Genomic DNA, 18,308 nt, shown 5'->3' on the forward strand with positions numbered 1-18,308 from the left:
TCGCGACTTCTGCCGAAGTCTGTAGGTCCTGTGGCAGCCCCATGCACCAGGCTGGTTTTGCGGCCAGAGTCCGCACCTTTGGGGGGGGGCTGTCACATCCTGACCTTAGTTCCTTTTTTATGTCTCTATTTTAGTTTGATCAGGGCGTGAGTTGGGGTGGGCATTCTATGTTTTTGTTCTATGTTTTGTATTTCTGTGTTTGGCCTGGTATGGTTCCCAATCAGAGGCAGCTGTCTATCATTGTCTCTGATTGAGAACCATACTTAGGTAGCCTGTTCCCACCTGGTGTTTGTGGGTAGTTGTTTTCTGTGTCTGTGTTCTTCACCATACAGAGCTGTTTCAATTTTCATTTCGTTGTTTCACTTGGTTATTTTGTATTTCGTGTTCAGTGATATTAAATTAACATGGACACTTACCACGCTGCGTTTTGGTCCGATTGTTCCTCAGATGAAGAAGATCGTTACAGTCAGGGATTGTTTTTTGTTCAGAATTCGTGTTGTATTGGTGCGCGATGGGTCCTTGTACCCACTTTGTTTTATTATTTCATAGTTTTGGAGTTATGTTTTGTTTACAGTCATTAAACAACTCCATTTCATTAAGTTTGATTCTCCTGCGCCTGACTTCCCTGCCACCTATACACACGACTCTGACCGTAGCCTTGTTGTTTTCTGACTTTTGTAGACTTTTTGAATGGTATTCAATGAGCAAAAACGTCATAAGGCATTAGGCAGAAGAAAATTCAGCCACAAACACGAATATAATTATATATATATAAAATTATACATATATCTTAAATGACCGCATTTTCACGGATTTTATGATATAATCGTCAAGCCCATTCAAAAGATAAGGGGACAGGATCGTTGCAAGAAGTGCAAAGGCCTTACATGGTGGTATCCTCCATAAAGACTGTAACGACACGTTTTATCTGAGCAAAATAAGAGCACAATGTATTGTAAAGACTTGTTGTTGCAGTATTTAGGGGAGATACATTCACCTTTTTCTTTTTTTGGACTATGTTTACTCAGGCGAGCACCCCATTCCATACAAGCCTTTCCACTGGGCACAAACTGGCTGACTCAATGTTTCATCTGAATTTGTCAACATATTGTTATATGGAATCTGTTTAAAATACATTGGATTTGCAAAAAGTCGTCAACTTAAACTGTTATGAGGGTGAAATTTCAACCCCAGGATTATGTCAACTTGGTAACCAATTTTCAACAGACAAACCTTGTATAAAATGTTTAATTTGTGACTTTGAAAAAATGTCAGATCTTTAACGTTATATACACTATCAGAAGAAAAAAAACTAAAGGCTGGGAAGCACCTACTGAGGAGGTGATCAATCAACAACTACCCTTTGGTCTTCCATTCAGGGTTCTAACCAAACCTGTTCCTGCTTAGCTTTGATATTTGTCACTGAGTTCTACAAATGTGCTATCGTGAGAATGATTTACTGGAATCCTCCACTTAAAAATTTAATAAATTCACTTTTGCTATCGAAGTCATTTCAAAGAGTAGGTACCAGAGCAAATGAAATGTAACTACACTTTATGAGTCATACATCATCCATGATACTATTTAGGCCGATTTAGCATATTCAAAGTCATCAACAGCTATTGTTTCAATTCAACCCAAGATTCAACTAAAAATAGACATACAGTACCAGTCAAAAGTTTGGACACACTTACTCATTCAATGGTTTTTCCATTGAATCGGATAATTGTCGGATAATAGTGAACAAATCGAAACTATGAAATAAAACATGGAAACATGTGGTAACCAAAAAAGTGTTAAACAAATCAAAATATGTTTTATATTTGAGATTCTTCAAAGTAGCCACCCTTTGCCTTGATGACAGCTTTGCACACTCTTGGCGTTCTCTCAACCAGCTTCATGAGGTAGTAACCAGGAATGCATTTCAATTAACATGTGTGCCTTGTTAATTTGTGGAATTTCTTTCCTTAATGCGTTTGAGCCAATCAGTTGTGTTGTGCAAAGGTAGGGGTGGAATACAGAAGATAGACCTATATTATGTCAAGAACAGCTCAAATAAGCAAAGAGAAACAACAGTCCATCATTACTTTAAGACATGAAGGTCAGTCAATCCGGAAAATTTCAAGAACTTTGAAAGTTTCTTCAAGTGCAGTCGCAAAAACCATCAAGCGCTATGATGAAGCTGGCTCTCATGAGGACCGTCACAGGAAAGGAAGACGCAGAGTCACCTCTGCTGCAGAGGATAAGTTCATTAGAGTTAACTGCATCTCAGATTGCAGCCCAAATAAATGCTTCACAGAGTTCAAGTAACAGACACATCTCAACATCAACTGTTCAGAGGAGACTGCGTTATAATCAGGCCTTCATGGTCAAATTGCTGCAAAGAAACCACCACTAAAGGACACCAAAAAGAAGAGGAGACTTGATTGGGCCAAGAAACACGAGTAATGGACATTAGACCGGTGGAAATCTGTCCTTTGGTCTGATGAGTCCAGATTTGAGAGACGCAGAGCAGGTGACCGGATTATCTCTGCATGTGTGGTTCCCACCGTGAAGAATGGAGGAGGTGGTGTTAAGGTGTGGGGGTGCTGTGCTGGTGACACTGTCTGTGATTTATTTAGAATTCAAGGCACACTTAACCAGTATTGCTACCACAGCATTCTGCAGCGATATGCCATCCCATCTGATTTGCAAGCTAGTGGGACTAGCTTTTGTTTTTCAACAGGACAATGACCGAAAACACACCTCCAGGCTGTGTAAGGGCTATTTTACCATGAAGGAGAGTGATGAAATGCTGCCTCAGATGACCTGGCCTCCACAATCACCCGACCTCAACCCAATTGAGATGGTTTGGGATGAGTTGGGCCGCAGAGTGAAGGAAAAGCAGCCCACAAGTGCTGAGCATATGTGGGAACTCCTTCAACACTGTTGGAAAAGCATTCCTCATGAAGCTGGTTGAGAGAATGCCAGGAGTGTGCAAAGCTGTCATCAAGGCAAAGGGTGATATATATATTTTGATTTGCTTAACACTTTTTTGATTACTACATGATTCCGTAGGTGGTATTTCATAGTTTTAATGTCTTCACTATTATTCTACAATGTAGAAAATAGTACAAATAAGGAAAAACCCTTGAATGAGTAGGTGTGTCCAAACATTTGACTGGTACTGTACATATAGGGCTAGGGTTTCAAGCTTTAAGAATAGGATTAAATTATATCAAACTTTTATTTAAAGTGCATTTAAAGTTTGATTTGATAACACATTAAGTTGTTGTATAAATAAACAAAATATCCAACATTGCATTTCCATTTCAACTTTGCTGTGCTTTCAAATGGTTGAAGTGTAGTGATAACACATTTAGGTGAGAACTAAACCAAAAACCAGACAATATAAACACAACATGTAAAGTGTTGGTCCGATGTTTCATGGGCTGAAATAAAAGATCCCAGAAATGTTCCAGACGCACAAAAATCTTATTTCTCTCAAATGTTGTTCACAAATTTGTTTACATCCCTGTTAGTGAGCATTTCTCCTTTGCAAAGATAATCCACCCACCTGACAGGTGTGGCATATCAAGAAGTTGCTTAAACAGCGTGATCATTACACAGGTGAATCTTGTGCTGGGGAGAATAAAAGGCCACTCTAAACACAGTGCCACAGAGGTTTCAAGTTTTGAGGGAGCGTGCAATTGGCATGCTGATTGCAGGAATGTCCACCAGAGCTGTTGCCAGATAATTGAATGTTCATTTCTTTACCATAAGCCACCTCCAACATTGTTTTAGAGGATTTGGCAGTACATCCAACAGGCTTCACAACCACGCCAGCCCAGGACCTCCACATCGGGCTTCTTCACCTGCTGAATCATCTGAAACTAGCCACCCGGACAGCTGATAAAACTGAGGGTTTGCACAATTGAAGAATTTCTGCACAAACTGTCAGAAACCATCTCAGGGAAGCAAATCTGCGTGCTCATCATCCTCACCAGGGTCTTGACCTGACTGCAGTTTGGCGTCGTAACTGACTTCTGTCGGCAAATGCTCCCCTTCAATGGCCACTGCACGCTGGAAAAGTGTGCTCTTCACAGGTTAATCCCGGTTTCAACTGTACCGGGCAGACAGTGTGTATGGCGTTGTGTGGGTGAGCAGTTTGCTGATGTCAACGTTGTGATGAACAGAGTGCCCCATGGTGGCGGTAAGGTTATGGCATGGGCAGGCATAAGCTACGAACAACGAACACAATTGCATTTTACCAATGGCAATTTGAATGCACACCTAAAACACAAACTTTTACAGATGCACAATGAAAGAGCATCCTGTCGGGCTGTATCACCGCTTGGTACGGCAACTGCACCGCCGGAACTGCAGGGCTCTTCAGAGGGTGGTGCGGTCAACCCAATGCATCACCGGGGACAAACTACCTGCCCTCCAGGACACCTACAGCACCTGATATCACAGGAAGGCCAAAAAGATCATCAAGGACAACAACCACCCGAGCCACTGCCTGTTCATCCCGCTATCATCCAGAAGGCGAGGTCAGTACAGGTGGATCAAACGGGGACCGAGAGACTGAAAAACAGCTTCTCAAGGCCATCAGACTGTTAAATAGCCATCACCAGCACATTAGAGGTTGCTGCCTATATACATAGACTTGAAATCACGGGCCACTTTAATAAATGGCACACTAGTCACTTTAATAATGTCTACATATCTTGCATTACCCAGCTCATATGTATATACTGTATCCTATACTATTCTACTGTATCTTATTCTATGCCGCTCTGACATCGCTCGTCCATATATTTTTACATTGTTAATTCCATTCCTTTACTAGATTTGTGTGTATTGGGTATAGGTTGTGTGAATGTTAGATATTACTTGTTAGATATTACTGCATTGTTGGAGCTACAAGCACAAGCATTTCGCTACACCCGCAATAACATCTGGTAAACACGTGTATGTGAGCATTAAAATGTTATTTTATTTGAGATCCTGAGGCCCATTGTCGTGCCATTCATCCGCAGCCATCACCTCACGTTTCAGCATGATAATACAAGTTTCTTTGTCGCAAGGATCTGCACACAATTCCTGGAAGCTGAAAATGTCCCAGTTCTTCCATGGCCTGCATACTCACTAGACATGTCACCCATTGAGCAAGCTTGGGATGCTCTGGATCGACATGTACGACAGCGTGTTCCAGTTCCCACCAATATCCAACAACTTCGCACAGCTATTGAAGAAGAGTGGGACAACATTCCACAGGCCACAATCAACATCCTGATCAACTCTATGCGAAGGAGATGTTGTGCTGCACACCAGATACTGACTGGTTTTCTGATCCACGTTTCTACCTATTTTCAAGGTATCTGCGACCAACAGATGCAATCTGTATTCCCAGTCATGTGAAATCCATAGATAAGGGCCTAATTAATTTATTTCAATTGACTGATTTCCTTAAATGAACTATAACTCAGTAAAATCTTTTAAAATGTTGAATGTTGCGTTTATATACGATTAATACGGTGACCAGTGGCGGACTTACCATTAGGCAGAAGGGGAAATCGCCTTGGGCCTCACATCATCAAGGGGCCTCATGAGCTGGGCATAGTAAAATAATAATAATTAGTACTCTTTTTTTGAAGTACACTACATGACCAAAAGTATGTGAACACCATCGAACATCTACTTCCAAAATCATGGACATTAATATGGAGTTGGTCCCCCCTTTGCTGCGATAACAGCCTCCACTCTTCTGAGAAGGCTTTCCACTATATGTTGGAACATTTCTGCAGGGACTTGCTTTCATTCAGCCACGACAGCATTAGTGAGGTCAGGCACTGGTGTTGGAGGATTAGGCCTGGCTCGCAGTCGGTGTTCCAATTCATGTCAAAGGTGTTCGATTTTGTTGAGGTCAGGGCTCTGTGCAGGCCAGTCAAGTTCTTTCACACCGATCTCTACAAACCACTTCTGTATGGACCTCGCCTTTGTGCACAGGGGCATTGTAATGCTGAAACCGGAAAGGGCCTTCCCCACCCTGTTGCCACAAAGTTGGAAGCACAGAATCATCTAGAATGTTATTGTATGTTGTAGGGTTAACATTTAAATTCACTGGAACTAACGGGTCTATCCCGACCATGAAGAATAGCCCCAGACCATTATTTCTCTTCCACCAAACTTTATAGTTGGCACTATGCATTGGGGCAGTACCGTTCTCCTAGCATCCACCAAACCCAGATTCATCTGTCGGACTGCCAGATGGTGAAGAGTGATTCATCACTCCAGAGAACGCGTTTCCACTGCTCCAGAGTCCAATGGCTGCGAAATTTACACCACTCCAGCCAACGCTGAAATAGCCAAATACACTCATTTGAATGGGTGTCCACATACCTTTGGCCATGTAGTGTATATGGAGTGAACAGGAGTGAACAGACCACTTGTAGTGTCATGGCTAGAAGGGGCTAGCTTTTGTCAAATTAACTTCAGATTTGAACTTTTGTAGCAGGTTAGGAGAATTTACACAGCAGGTTAGGATACTTGCGTTAAGGTTAGGAAAATGTTTAAATGCAAAACATTTAAACTTTTCACGTTAATTTGACAAAAGCTGGATCTCTTCCCTCGTTTAATGTAACGTTAGCAGCCTATCATTTTCTTACGATAACAGCTATTGGCACATCTGACACATTATCTCTTTAGATATCCTACTCCAAACTAAGACAACAGTCGTCACAGATTCTCCATTGGAGACACTGACAGAGATTATGAACCTAGCTACTGTATCCGTGTATCAGGCATCGACCTATATCAGCAGTACCAGTCTACAGACTAAGAATACGCTATGCTCTTTGTGGGCGGATCGACCCCGCGTTCAGGTTTACAGGAAATATGACTTTCAGGAAGTAGACTTTGAGAATTTTTTTCCCCCCAACTACAGTAGTAAATCGAGAGAAAGTGAAGGTTACTTTCATGAACAAAAGTGTATGCTAGGTAGCTGCGTCTATCATTATCAAACTAACTTTTTTCGTTGGCCAAAGTCTACTTTTCAGGTAGGACTAATTTTACAGTCACTACTCACGAACGAAAGGTGAGAGGTGCTCGCGGTAGTTGTGCTACATTACAGTAGCATCGGGGAAGCCTAATGCCAGCTGTAATCTTCTATAATGAGTGGAAAACAACTAGTAAGCTTGTAAAGTTTAGAAACACAATATAAGCATACTTTTATTTTTTATAAATCGAAACAAACTATCCGCATGATACTGCTGTGCTGCTGCTTTATAAAGAATACATTTGATGTTCTCCTGTAGCCTGCTGACAATCAGTCTGGTCATTTCAGTGTTTATACAATGTAGCCTATTATGTATTCAGAGAGAACAGCTATGGATGTTGAGCTAGTAACACTGTCATTATAGGGCAAGTAGTAGCTGTAGTTACTTGTTACCATATATTTTGAAATCGTTGCGGCTCTGCTTGCCTTACCTTCAGTGTCCCAATGGTCCAGACATGCGTTAGTTAGGCCTACATACAGTGTACATACAGGCTAATAATGCTGTAGTAAACATTTTTTCAGATCCTGTGTTGTTGTGTGGCTGAGGTCAGGACTATCTGAGGACCATGAGTCGTGTTCCCCTGCAGCAGCAGCAGAGCTGTGGCTCCTGGGAGCTGAAGGAACGCCTGGGGACCGGGGGCTTCGGGAATGTCACCCGATGGCAGAACAAGGTGCATAACTTTAACAGTAGCACACCATTCATGTGTGTATTTTGTTACCTATAACTTTTACCATATTTTGTGTGTTTGCAAAAGTGCTATGCTATGATGTATGAGCAAGTGGCATTGTTCATGTTTCATACTGTCATCAGATAGCCTACAACCTATGCTGCTGCATGCTTAGCAGAACCTATGGAGGCTCCCACATTAATATTTGATGTAATATTAAATTTCTCATCATGAATGCTTTAAATGTAACTTACAGGAAATACACTCATCTTTATTCTGTGACCTGGCCCATAGAACTCTGCATCCTCCCTGGCCTATGACATCACACCTAGTCACAGGATGAGAGGGACATAGATGTACATTATTATAGCTACACCATTGGAACTTGTCCACACCCATTTAGTTAGCTCTTTCTGTCCTCTATCTGTGCACTGTCTATCTGTCTTTATGTCTGTATGCACTACTTTGTTTACTGGAAATGCTGCTCAGTGTTGTCTCAGGTGAATTCAGCTGAAAGGGCACAGTGGTAGCACTATGTGGACCCCTACCAACAATGGAGGTCAGTGGTAATGACAGTTAGCATTGTGTCAAATCCTCTTGCTGGCTGGTACTTTACATGCTTCATTGTCATAGATGTATGACCCCATCAGAGTTATGAAAAGGATGTTAATGTATTAAGAGCTTTAGACCTTTGTCCTCTCTGATTCCCAAATGGTCCTTTATGTAACTTTAAGTCTTTATTCAGATAGATTCAATGACCTTCCTCTCTCTGTGGTCCCTGCGGCTCTCATGCTTTGGCCTTTCAGCCACCTGTCAGTCTCTAGTCTCTACTGCCTATAATAGTCCAGAACTGCTCACTCCACTCCTGGAGAACAATGTCTGTGTGCTGGCTGGCTTTTGTCCCCCCTAGGGCTTGATCCCTTTCTCTAGGGACTGATCTAACTGTTAAAAACAAACTTGACAATTATCTCTTCTCTTTCAGTTTCCTACTTATGAAATGTACAAGACTTTAAAAGTAACATGTAATGCGCCACATTTATAAAATACATCAGTCAATTCATAAGAAAAAAAACACATTTTGGAATATCAGATCCTTTTCCTGCCCACAACTTCAGTTCATTGCAGTTGTATCCTGCAATAAGTAATACCCATGTAAGATTTCAATTATGTTCATGGTCACAGCTCTATCGCAATTACCTATCCACTATTATTAGAATTCATTAGATGTAGGTAACTGTCCCTTATTTGATTCAGTTATTTAAATACGACTCCATTTAGGCAACAGACAATGTATTACATTGTAAGCAGATGATCTTTTCTCAAGCGACATATTTCAATTATTTTACTACATCACATTAGCTCCGCAATGATACTTAGTTTGATGGAAACACGAGGCTTTGTACAACGTTATAAGTTACGTCGAGATTCAATCTTAATTCGCTCTAACTTTATGGAAAAAGGTTTATTCCATAAATATATCAACTCCTCTCATACTACCTTATGGGCAGTTTTATTTTAAATGTAGTACCCTGTTGGAGTTCGTTCCTTGTTCCTTGTCAATCATTGGCTCATTGGTGAAATTATCATTCAGACAATATCTTTAATTAAATAATTCAAATGAATGTCTGACTAGTCTCTTATCTCTTACACTCCCCTACACAGTTCTGTCTCAGTCACACATTTCTCAGACCGTTTCCTTATAAGAGGTAGAGACTAGAAAATAAACTGTGGAACAATATTAAACCTCTATAATGAATATATATATTGATAATCTGTAGTCTAGGACCCAATAAATGTAAGGAGGGATGGTTCTTATAACCCCTCCCCTTCTATTAATAGAACATAGCATAATTAATTATTATAATACATCAAACATTTGGTACAGCCCCTATCATGACCCCAAGGTGAACACCCAACAACCCGTACAGAGAATAATCCAATAAGCGTTTTATAGTTACATCGTTAGGGTAAGTTAACCAAAAATAGACACACTCCAATCAGTTTCTGAGACAATTGCCCAGACTTTGTAGACAGTTGAATAATGCTTAAACCTCATCTTTATCAAATAATCCATTAAAGGGACCAACTGAAAACCTACGTACGTCTACGTATGGGTTGTTTAAGTTGCATCTCGTTATATTCCCAGTATTACTTTATCAAATCTCCAGTAATCGATTATACACACATACAATTCATCATATTTTCATATCTTCACAAAATCCATATAAAATGTAAGAAATTCTTATGTATTCACATCAACGATTCCATTTGCGTTTTCAAGGACACTCCACAGCTACAAAGCAGCTCTCCAAGCAAACTCCCAGCGGAACCCCAAAAAATGTACATTTGTTTCCCGTACAATAACCAGCCCGTCATGGAATCCTCATCAGTTCTCTGACCTCCCAGAAACCACGGCAAAGTCTAGGCTCCCAGAAACTATAGACTTGCTGCTAACATCCCTCTCTCAATACTGTCCAAGATATTCTATGATGGGCAGTGATGGACAGAACCCCAAAATAACATTATATGATCATTTATTAACCAAATTTCAATCATCTTATTATACAAATGTTTATATCTTATTTACCCACTCACACAACTCTCATATCACATTCACACAGTACTGTTCACAAACACACATAATCAATATTTGTATAACCTGCAGGAATATTTTCTTACTTCTATAGGTGGATTTGGTTTATAGCTTTCACATATGTACCTAACTATTTTAAACCATTTCATATCATTAACTTATCTACTAATTATTATTTATCTCAGGCTCACAAAGAGCCTTCATGATCAACCACACATGATTGATCAAATGCTCACACAGAACATTACTAAATAACCATCCACACAGAATTGGTCAGATGTCCACACAGAACATCATTGAAAGGTTACCCACACAGAGTCAACCTATTGCACCCACACAGAACACTTTATCCACACATGATTTCAAAACCTGACTATATGAACAGGGAAACCTATACCATTATCAAAAGATTGCCTAATTAGTGGTCCCAAAACTGGGTGTTGTAGCCACACTGGGATATCGCCTACTGCGATTACTATAGATTATCTTCCATCTATCCAAATGTGCAAAACAACCTACAGAGTACCAATGTCTCCTATCTACCTTTTTAACATGGTCCCAAAAATCCTTTCTTACCTTGTATTTTCTAAGTACCAGGAATATCAAAAACACCTACAATTACACCCAACAATTGCAACCCAGGGCATACCTGTTTACCTCATTTAACAAAACATTTGATCAATTACATACACGTTAAAATTTGAACTTCACCAAAGTCAGATGCCTCGCAAGGCGTCACCTGCACTCTCGTTCTTCGTTCAATACATTAACCTCACCAGTCCTACTGTCATCAAGCCATTACCACGGATCTGGACTTTTGGTAGCCCGCAACTGGCTAATTAACAATCATGTCCAAGGATACCTCACTTAAGAACACTCTCATCAACTCAACTCAGTCCTGTTAGTTACCCCAGCTGTGGCCCTCTTAAGGAAGACCTCGCTCTGAGTGTACCCTCAACAGGGGCATTTGTTATTTTTTATATTGTTTTTATTTTTTCTTATCTTTACATCACTTAAACGTTCAGTTAATGTCTAATTAGTACTATTAATTCTGTGCACTTTCAAGTTCAATTATTGAAAGAAACCCGTCTCATCCTTAATTCAATTCTGTTCGAGATGATGTATCCATTCAGCTTACGCTCCCAGCCAGGTGGTGATCTGATCTGCTCCAAATAGTGGAGAGTGGCTTTCCCCTGGTTGCATCTAATGCATCTAATTAAGTTTAGGCATCTAATTAAGTTTATGCATCTAATTAAGTTCATCATTGCATCCTCGCCGCCAAAATTGTGGTGGAATTATTGTAATCAAAAGGAGAGACTTCTAGATTTCTTCAAAACAATCTTTATTATTTAATTAGTGCACTAATGGAGCTGGTTGGTAACCACCCCTGGAGGTGATCACTGAGAACTCAACAAGCTGGTTTGAGCCAAAGCATTTTATAGCAAAGTCCATTCTCCTTCAGTCTACATGAGAAACAACATATGTATGGAATGGGTTAAGATTTGTATGAAATATACTTATAATTCACAGCAGACAGTATCTCATTGTGTAGAGACCAGGGTCTGGCTCTGGAGTCATCTCTCCCTGGTACCGTATAGAACAGAAACATTAACTCATGCTCTGGAATGCGGTATCACCCAAAGACATCGTAAATCTTCAGAGGCCCATCCTCAGTAGAACACACACAGATTAGTGTTCTTACAACCCCTTATTCTGTTGCATACAACAACCATTTGATGCAATAACAGTATTATAACATAATCTTGTAATTTCCACCATACTTTCCACTAGCTCTGTGCAGGCCAGTCAAGTTCTTCCACACTGATCTCGACAAACCATTTCTGTATGGACCTCGCCTTTGTGCACAGAGGCATTGTTATGCTAAAACAGGAAAGGGCCTTCCCCAAACTGTTGCCACAAAGTTTGAAGCACAGAATTGTATAGAATGCCATTGCATGCTGTAGAGTTAAGATTTCACCATGAAAAAACGGCCTCAGACCATTATTCCTCCTCCACCAAACTTTATAGTTGGCACTGTGCATTCCGGCAGTAGCATTCTCTTGGCCTCCATCAATCCCAGATTTGTCCGTCGGATTGCCAGATGGTGAAGCGTGATTCATCACTCCAGAGAACGTGTTTCCAAGCTTTACACCACTCCAGCCGACGCTTGGTATTGCGCATGATGATCTTAGGCTTGTGTGCAGCTGCTTGGCCATGGAAACCCATTTCATGAAGCACCTGACGAACAGTTCTGGTGCTGGCGTTGCTTCCAGAGTTAGTGAGTGTTGCAAATGAGGACAGACGCGTTACATGCTTCAGCATTCTGTGGTCCCGTTCTGTGAGCTTGTGTAGCCTACCACTTTGCGTCTGAGTCGTTGTTGCTCCAATACGTTTCCACATCACAATAACAGCACTTACAGTTGACCGGTACAGCTCTAGCAGGGCAGAAATTTGACGTACTGACTTGTTGGAAAGGTTGCAAGTTCAAATCCCCAAGCTGACAAGGTACAAATCTGTCGTTCTGCTCCTGAACAGGCAGTTAACCCACTGTTCCTAGGCCGTCATTGGAAGTAAGAATTTGTTCTTAACTGACTTGCCTAGTTAAGTAAAGGTAAAAAAAAGATGCTGTGGCATGACCTCAAGAGAGCAGTTCACACCAGACATCCCAAGAATATTGCTGAACTGAAACAGTTTTGTAAAGAGGAATGGTCCAAAATTCCTCCTGACTGTTGTGTAGGTCTGATCCGCAACTACAGAAAACATTTGGTTGAGGTTATTGCTGCCAAAGGTGGATCAACCAGTTATTAAATCCAAGGGTTCATACTTTTCCCACCCTGCACTGTGAATGTTTACATGGTGTGTTCAATAAAGATTTGAAAACGTATAATTGTTTGTGTGTTATTAGTTTAACCTCACTAGAGTACGTGGGACACTAGCATCCCACCTGGCACACATCCAGTGAAATTGCAGAGCGCCAAATTCAAAAACAGAAATACTCATTAGGACAATTCGTAAAACATACAAGTGTTATACATCGGCTTAAAGATGAACTTCATGTTAATCCAACCACAGTGTCAGATTTCAAAAAGGCTTTACGGCGAAAGCATACCATGCGATTATTTGAGAACAGTGCCCAGCAGACAAATCATTATAAACAGTAACAAGCCAAGAAGAGGAGTTACTCAAGTCAGAAATAGTGATAACATGTATCACTATATCACTGATCTTCATATGGTTGCACTCACAAGACTCCCATTTACTCAATAAATGTTTGTTTTGTTCGATAAAGTCCATGTTTATATCCAAAAACCTCCGTTTTGTTTGCACGTTTTGTTCAGTAATCCACAGGCTCAAACGCATTCACAACAGGCAGACGAAAAATTGAAATAGTATCCGTAAAGTTCGTAGAAACATGTCAAACAATGTTTATAATCAATCCCCAGGTTGTTTTTAGTCATAATAATCAATAATATTTAAATCGGACAATAATGTCAATATAAAAGGTAAACAAGTAAGGCACGCTCTCGGTCATGCGCATGAAAAAGCTCTGGGACACTGAAGTAAGACCACTCATTACTCCTTCATTTTTCAGAATACAAGACTGAAACAATTTCTAAAGACTGTTGACATCTAGTGGAAGCCATAGGAAGTGAGTCCTAAGTCAATGGATACTGTAATGGCATTCGATAGAAAACTACAAACATTTAAAAAATCCCACTTCCTGAATGGATTTTTCTCAGGTTTTCATCTGCCAAATCAGTTCTGTTATACTCACAGACATTATTTGAACAGTTTTGGAAACTTTAGAGTGTTTTCTATCCAAATTCTACCTATTATATGCATATCCTAGCTTCTGGGCCTGAGTAGCAGGCAGTTTACTTTGGGCATGCTTTTCATCCGGAAGTGAAAATAGTGCCCCCGACCCTAGTGAAGTTAAGCAGACTGTGTTTGTCTACTGTTGTGATCTAGATGAAGATTAGATCAAATGTTATGACCAATTTATGCAGAAATCCAGGTATTTCCAAAGGGTTCACATACTTTTTCTTGACACTGAAATTGATTCATGTGGCTATTGCGTGTGTACTTCCGGCGCCGACAGAGATGGCCGCCTCGCTTCGCATTCCTAGGAAACTATGCAGTTTTTTGTTTTTTTTACGTGTTATTTCTTACATTGGTACCCCAGGTCATCTTAGGTTTCATTACATACAGTCGAGAAGAACTACTGAACATAAGAGCAGCGTCAACTCACCATCAGTACGACCAAGAATATGACTTTCGCTAAGCGGATCCTGTGTTCTGCCTTTCACCCAGGACAACGGAATGGATCCCAGCCGGCGACCCCCAAAAAACGACTTCGAAAAAGGGGAAAACGAAGCGGTCTTCTGGTCAGACTCCGGAGACGGGCACATCGTGCACCACTCCCTAGCATTCTCCTCGCCAATGTCCAGTCTCTTGACAACAAGGTTGATGAAATCCGAGCAAGGGTAGCATTCCAGAGGGACATCAGAGACTGTAACGTTCTTTGCTTCACGGAAACATGGCTCAATGGAGAGACGCTATCGGAGACGGTGCAGCCAGCTGGTTTCTCCATGCATCGCGCCGACAGAAACAAACATCTTTCTGGTAAGAAGAGGGGCGGGGGCGTCTGCTTTATGGTTAACGTGACGTGGTGTGGCCACAACAACATACAGGAACTCAAGTCCTTCTGTTCACCTGATTTAGAATTCCTCACAATCAAATGTAGACCGCATTGTCTACCAAGGGAATTCTCTTAGATTATAATCACAGCCGTATATATTCCCCCCCAAGCAGACACATCGATGGCTCTGAACGAACTTTATTTGACTCTTTGCAAACTGAAATCCATATATCCAGAGGCTGCATTCATTGTAGCTGGGGATTTTAACAAGGCTGAAAACTGAAAACAAGACTCCCTAAATTTTATCAGCATATCGATTGCGCAGCCAGGGCTGGAAAAACCTTGGATCATTGCTATTCCAACTTCCGCGACGCATATAAGGCCCTGCCCCGCCCTCCTTTCGGAAAAGCTGACCACGACTCCATTTTGTTGATCCCTGCCTACAGACAGAAACTAAAACAAGAAGTTCCCGCGCTGAGGTCTGTTCAACGCTGGTCCGACCAATCTGATTCCACACTCCAAGACTGCTTCCATCACGTGGACTGGGATATGTTCCGTATTGCGTCAGACAACAACATTGACGAATACGCTGATTCGGTGTGCGAGTTCATTAGAACGTGCGTTGAAGATGTTGTTCCCATAGCAACGATTAAAACATTCCCAAACCAGAAACCGTGGATTGATGGCAGCATTCGCGTGAAACTGAAAGCGCGAACCACTGCTTTTAATCAGGGCAAGGTGACTGGAAACATGACCGAATACAAACAGTGTAACTATTCCCTCCGCAAGGCAATCAAACAAGCTAAGCGTCAGTATAGAGACAAAGTAGAATCTCAATTCAACGGCTCAGACACAAGAGGTATGTGGCAGGGTCTACAGTCAATCACGGATTACAAAAAGAAAACCAGCACCGTCACGGACCAGGATGTCTTGCTCCCAGGCAGACTAAATAACTTTTTTGCCCGCTTTGAGGACAATACAGTGCCACTGACACTGCCCGCAACTAAAACATGCGGACTCTCCTTCACTGCAGCCAACGTGAGGAAAACATTTAAACGTGTCAACCCTCGCAAGGCTGCAGGCCCAGACTGCATCCCCAGCCGCGCCCTCAGAGCATGCGCAGACCAGCTGGCTGGTGTGTTTACGGACATATTCAATCAATCCCTATCCCAGTCTGTTGTTCCCACATGCTTCAAGAGGGCCACCATTGTTCCTGTTCCCAAGAAAGCTAAGGTAACTGAGCTAAATGACTACCGCCCCGTAGCACTCACTTCCGTCATCATGAAGTGCTTTGAGAGACTAGTCAAGGACCATATCACCTCCACCCTACCTGACATCCTAGACCCACTCCAATTTGCTTACCGCCCAAATAGGTCCACAGACGATGCAATCTCAACCACACTGCACACTGCCCTAACCCATCTGGACAAGAGGAATACCTATGTGAGAATGCTGTTCATCGACTACAGCTCGACATTTAACACCATAGTGCCCTCCAAGCTCATCATCAAGCTATTCAAGCACTCAACATCAAGCAACGACGAGACGGCCTACAGGGAGGAGGTGAGGGCCCTCGGAGTGTGGTGTCAGGAAAATAACCTCACACTCAACGTCAACAAAACTAAGGAGATGATTGTGGACTTCAGGAAACAGCAGAGGGAACACCCCCCTATCCACATCGATGGAACGGTAGTGGAGAGGGTAGTAAGTTTTAAGTTCCTCGGCGTACACATCACAGACAAACTGAATTGGTCCACCCACACAGACAGCATCGTGAAGAAGGCGCAGCAGCGCCTCTTCAACCTCAGGAGGCTGAAGAAATTCGGCTTGTCACCAAAAGCACTCACAAACTTCTACAGATGCACAATCGAGAGCATCCTGTCGGGCTGTATCACCGCCTGGTACGGCAACTGCTCCGCCCACAACCGTAAGGCTCTCCAGAGGGTAGTGAGGTCTGCACAACGCATCACCGGGGGCAAATTACCTGCCCTCCAGGACACCTACACCACCCGATGTCACAGGAAGGCCATAAAGATCATCAAGGACAACAACCACCCGAGCCACTGCCTGTTCACCCCGCTATCATCCAGAAGGCGAGGTCAGTACAGGTGCATCAAAGCTGGGACCGAGAGACTGAAAAACAGCTTCTATCTCAAGGCCATCAGACTGTTAAACAGCCACCACTAACATTGAGTGGCTGCTGCCAACACACTGACTCAACTCCAGCCACTTTAATAATGGGAATTGATGGGAAATGATGTAAAATATATCACTAGCCACTTTAAACAATGCTACCTAATATAATGTTTACATACCCTACATTATTCATCTCATATGTATACTTATATACTGTACTCTATATCATCTACTGCATCCTTATGTAATACATGTATCACTAGCCACTTTAACTATGCCACTTTGTTTACATACTCATCTCATATGTATATACTGCACTCAATACCATCTACTGTATCTTGCCTATGCCGCTCTGTACCATCACTCATTCATATATCTTTATGTACATATTCTTTATCCCCTTACACTTGTGTCTATAAGGTAGTAGTTTTGGAATTGTTAGCTAGATTACTTGTTGGTTATTACTGCATTGTCGGAACTAGAAGCACAAGCATTTCGCTACACTCGCATTAACATCTGCTAACCATGTGTATGTGACAAATACAATTTTATTTTATTTTATTTATTATACTTCTGACAGGCTTTACGCTGCCTTTTACGCTTTACGTTGTGTCAGGCCTGTCTCTTTCTGTGTACTGTGTGTATGTATTGTAACAGCATTGTAATAGTGTTAGTGTGTGTGTGTGTGTCTAATCCTACCTGTGTGTTGTTGTGTAGGACACAGAGGAGCAGATAGCCATTAAGCAGTGTCGTCAGGAGCTGAGTGAGAGGAACAGAGAACGCTGGTGTTTGGAGATACAGATCATGAAGAGGTGAGAGACTTTTATGTCTATGAAGATTATTTCTTATTATTTAGCGATCTTAAGGGACTTGCATGGTGCGAGCAGTATGGCAATGGGTCCACTTAGCTTTACAGTGGGTTTAGGTTTAGCTGTAGACCAATCCATATGGGTCATATCTGCCAACTCAGCAGGGGAAGGGATATGGATGACTATGTAGTACAGTAAGACAGGAGGTTTGGTAGTGTGAATCCAACAAATTAGGCTTATTACCAAATCACCAATTGGGATTACGTTACGATAATCCCATTTGAGCCTATTTTACTCACAGCATCGCTCAATATTACTCAGCATCACTCATACGCTGCTGCTACTCTGTTTATTATAAATCCTGATTGCCTAGTCACATTTACGCCTACCCACATGTACATGTTGTATTCCCTCAATTACCTCA

The 18,308-nt window shown here is 41.7% G+C and overlaps 1 protein-coding gene across 2 annotated transcripts in view; it reads left to right on the plus strand.

Moving 5' to 3' along the window:
- Positions 1–6,949: 6,949 nt before the first annotated feature.
- Positions 6,950–18,308, plus strand: part of ikbkb (inhibitor of nuclear factor kappa B kinase subunit beta) — a 31,269-nt gene continuing 19,910 nt past the window's right edge. The window contains exons 1-3 of one of the 2 annotated variants that reach the window (XM_065026714.1): positions 6,950–7,040; positions 7,562–7,710; positions 17,793–17,887. In XM_065026714.1, coding sequence (XP_064882786.1) covers positions 7,606–7,710; positions 17,793–17,887 — 200 coding nt within the window. In that variant the 5' untranslated portion in view covers positions 6,950–7,040; positions 7,562–7,605. Of the gene's footprint in view, positions 7,079–7,561; positions 7,711–17,792; positions 17,888–18,308 lie in introns of both variants that reach the window. The other variant, XM_065026715.1, reaches the window with a different exon arrangement.

The sequence above is a fragment of the Oncorhynchus nerka genome, linkage group LG13 (assembly GCF_034236695.1).
Source record: "Oncorhynchus nerka isolate Pitt River linkage group LG13, Oner_Uvic_2.0, whole genome shotgun sequence".
Lineage (NCBI taxonomy): Eukaryota > Metazoa > Chordata > Actinopteri > Salmoniformes > Salmonidae > Oncorhynchus > Oncorhynchus nerka.